At 63.0% G+C, this 2,340-nt stretch overlaps 1 protein-coding gene across 1 annotated transcript; it reads right to left on the bottom strand.

The window, feature by feature from the left end:
* Nucleotides 1-343: 343 nt before the first annotated feature.
* ADRB3 (adrenoceptor beta 3) lies at nucleotides 344-1,781 on the bottom strand. Its single transcript, XM_050801349.1, is given in 2 exon segments — nucleotides 344-429; nucleotides 432-1,781. Coding segments are annotated over 2 exon segments (1,206 nt in total). The 5' UTR covers nucleotides 1,561-1,781; the 3' UTR covers nucleotides 344-352.
* Between the last annotated feature and the right edge of the window lie 559 nt (nucleotides 1,782-2,340).

Below are 2,340 nucleotides of genomic sequence, written 5' to 3'. Positions count from 1 at the left end.
TGTCTCTATTTAAAAACAAACAAACAAACAAACAAACAAAAAATCCCTAGAGCCGACCAGGCAGGGCGAAAGTCCTCAGGACGCCGCGGCTCTTTCCGGTGGCGCACCTCGGGTCCTTGGGTGAGGAACGACCGCCTGCTCGCCCTCTTTTGCTTCTACCCTAGTGACGGGATCCGGAAAGTAAAGGACCGCGGGTCCCATTTTGGTTCGCTACTCCTCGTTCCCTCTTCTCTCCAAGCAAAGCCATCCCAGCTCCCACCTTCTCCTAGTAAACTCCACACTCAAAAAGTTGACCCACGGAGACATCGCGTGCTTCCCGACCCAGAGCCGCCAGTCCCTCTGCTCCGGTTACCTACCCTTCGAGCCGCTGGCAAAGCCTGGGCTGCGCGGGGCTGGTCCAGGCCTCAAGGGCGCCCGAGGGGACGAGGCCGGGCGGTCGGCGGCGCAGGGCTCCCGAGGCAGGCGACCGCCGCAGTGGCACAGAAGACGGCGGAAGGCGCTGCGAAAGTCCGGGCTACGGCAGTAGATGAGCGGGTTGAAGGCAGAATTGGCATAACCTAGCCAGTTCAGGGCAAGGAAAGCCGGGTCCGGGACGAGAGAGGGGCCCCCGAGGGCGCGTAGCACGTTGGCCAGAAAGAAGGGCAACCAGCAGAGAGTGAAGGTGCCCATGATGAGACCCAAGGTGCACAGGGCCCGGTGTTCCCGGAGAGGCAGGAGGCGCGCGGGCCGCCGGCAGCAGGCGGGCACTCCTTCAGGCGGAGCGCATGTCCCAGCCGGGGCCGGGGCCAGAGAGCGCGACAGCGCGGGCGAGGACTCCTCCGGCGGAAAGCGGCCGAGCTCCCAGCGCAGCAAGCGCAGCTGGCGCGTAGCCACCACGAAAACCCGCGCATAGACGAAGAGCATCACGAGAAGAGGAAGGTAGAAGGAGACGGAGGAGGACAGCAGCACATAGGGCATGTTGGAGGCGAAGGCACAGCAGCGCGGGTTGGAGTGGCAGCGCTGCGCCTCGGCGTCGGCCCCTACGCGCCACCACTGGCTCATGATGGGCGCAAACGACACCGCGGCCGACACGACCCACACCAGGACCACGGCTGCCCTGGCGCGGCGCTTGGTGACTAGTGCGCCGTAACGCAGCGGGTTGGTCACAGCCAGGTAGCGGTCCACGGCCAGGGCGCACAGGGTTTCGATGCTGGCGGTCACACACAGCACGTCCACCGAGGTCCACAGCTCGCAGCCAGTGGCACCCAACGGCCAGTGGCCAGTCAGCACCAACGTGGCCGCCGGCGGCACCACCAGGAGTCCCATCACCAGGTCGGCTGCGGCCAGCGAAGTCACGAACACGTTGGTCATGGTCTGGAGCCTCGGCGTCCGGGTGATGGCCACGATGACCAGCAGGTTGCCTCCCACGGTGGCCAGCACCGCCAGCGCCAGCAGCGCCCCGGCCAGGGCCGCCGCCCACGGCACCCCTGGGAGGCCACTGGTGTTGGCGGTATTGGGCGCTAGGGTGGGGACGTCCGGCCACGGGACTAGAGAGCTGTTCCCATGAGGCCACGGAGCCATCCCCGGGTCGTGCGTGGGGCGGGAGGGAAAGAAGGAAGGAGGGGGTCTCCCAAATCACCTGGCTCAGGGGAGGGGGCAGCGAGGCGTGAGAGCGACTTCCCCAGCCTGGGCCATCTTCCCTAGCTGTCCCAGCCAGAGCTCTCAGCCTCCCCCCACCCCTACTCCCTCGGTGCCACCGCTCTTGGGGGAGGAGTGGCGGCGCTTAAAGGGGCAGAGGCCGGTAGTCTGGAGGGGCCTCTGGAGCGGAATTGGAGAGTGGGGAGGATGGGCGATGGGATGCTCCACGTTTCCTTTAGCTAAATCTGGAGGAAGGGACACCCTGGCTCCTCTGCCACAATCTGTCCACCCCTGCCGTGGCCAGGCTCCTGGACTCAGCACAGCACTCCCTGGGCACTGGCTTCCTGGAGCCCTGCACCTCCTTTCCCAGAAAGTCCTACAGCAACACAGGGGAAGGAGAGAGGAGAGCGCTCCCATCCCCACCCTTTACAAAGGCAAAGGTAACGCGCTGGAGTCAAGCAAAGGATTCACAGGAGCCCCTTATCCACTTGGGTGCCCTCCCCTAAGGTATTTTAAATTAAGTAATAGGGCTCAGCCAGATCTCCTGTCCCAAGACCTCAGCTTGGTGTGATCTGTCCCCTTTCCCTTCTATTTGAATTACCTTCTCTTTCCTTCCAGCTTTGTTTTTGTTTTCTTTTTAAATATTTTCAGGTACTGAGGAAATTTACCATATTTCAGGTCTCTCTCTCTGTCTCTCTCTGGAGGGTAGGTCTCTCTCTCTCT

This window comes from Macaca thibetana, chromosome 8 (genome assembly GCF_024542745.1).
Source record: "Macaca thibetana thibetana isolate TM-01 chromosome 8, ASM2454274v1, whole genome shotgun sequence".
Lineage (NCBI taxonomy): Eukaryota > Metazoa > Chordata > Mammalia > Primates > Cercopithecidae > Macaca > Macaca thibetana.
The sequence above is the reverse complement of the archived record's forward strand: the minus strand, read 5'-3'. Positions and strand labels throughout refer to the sequence as shown.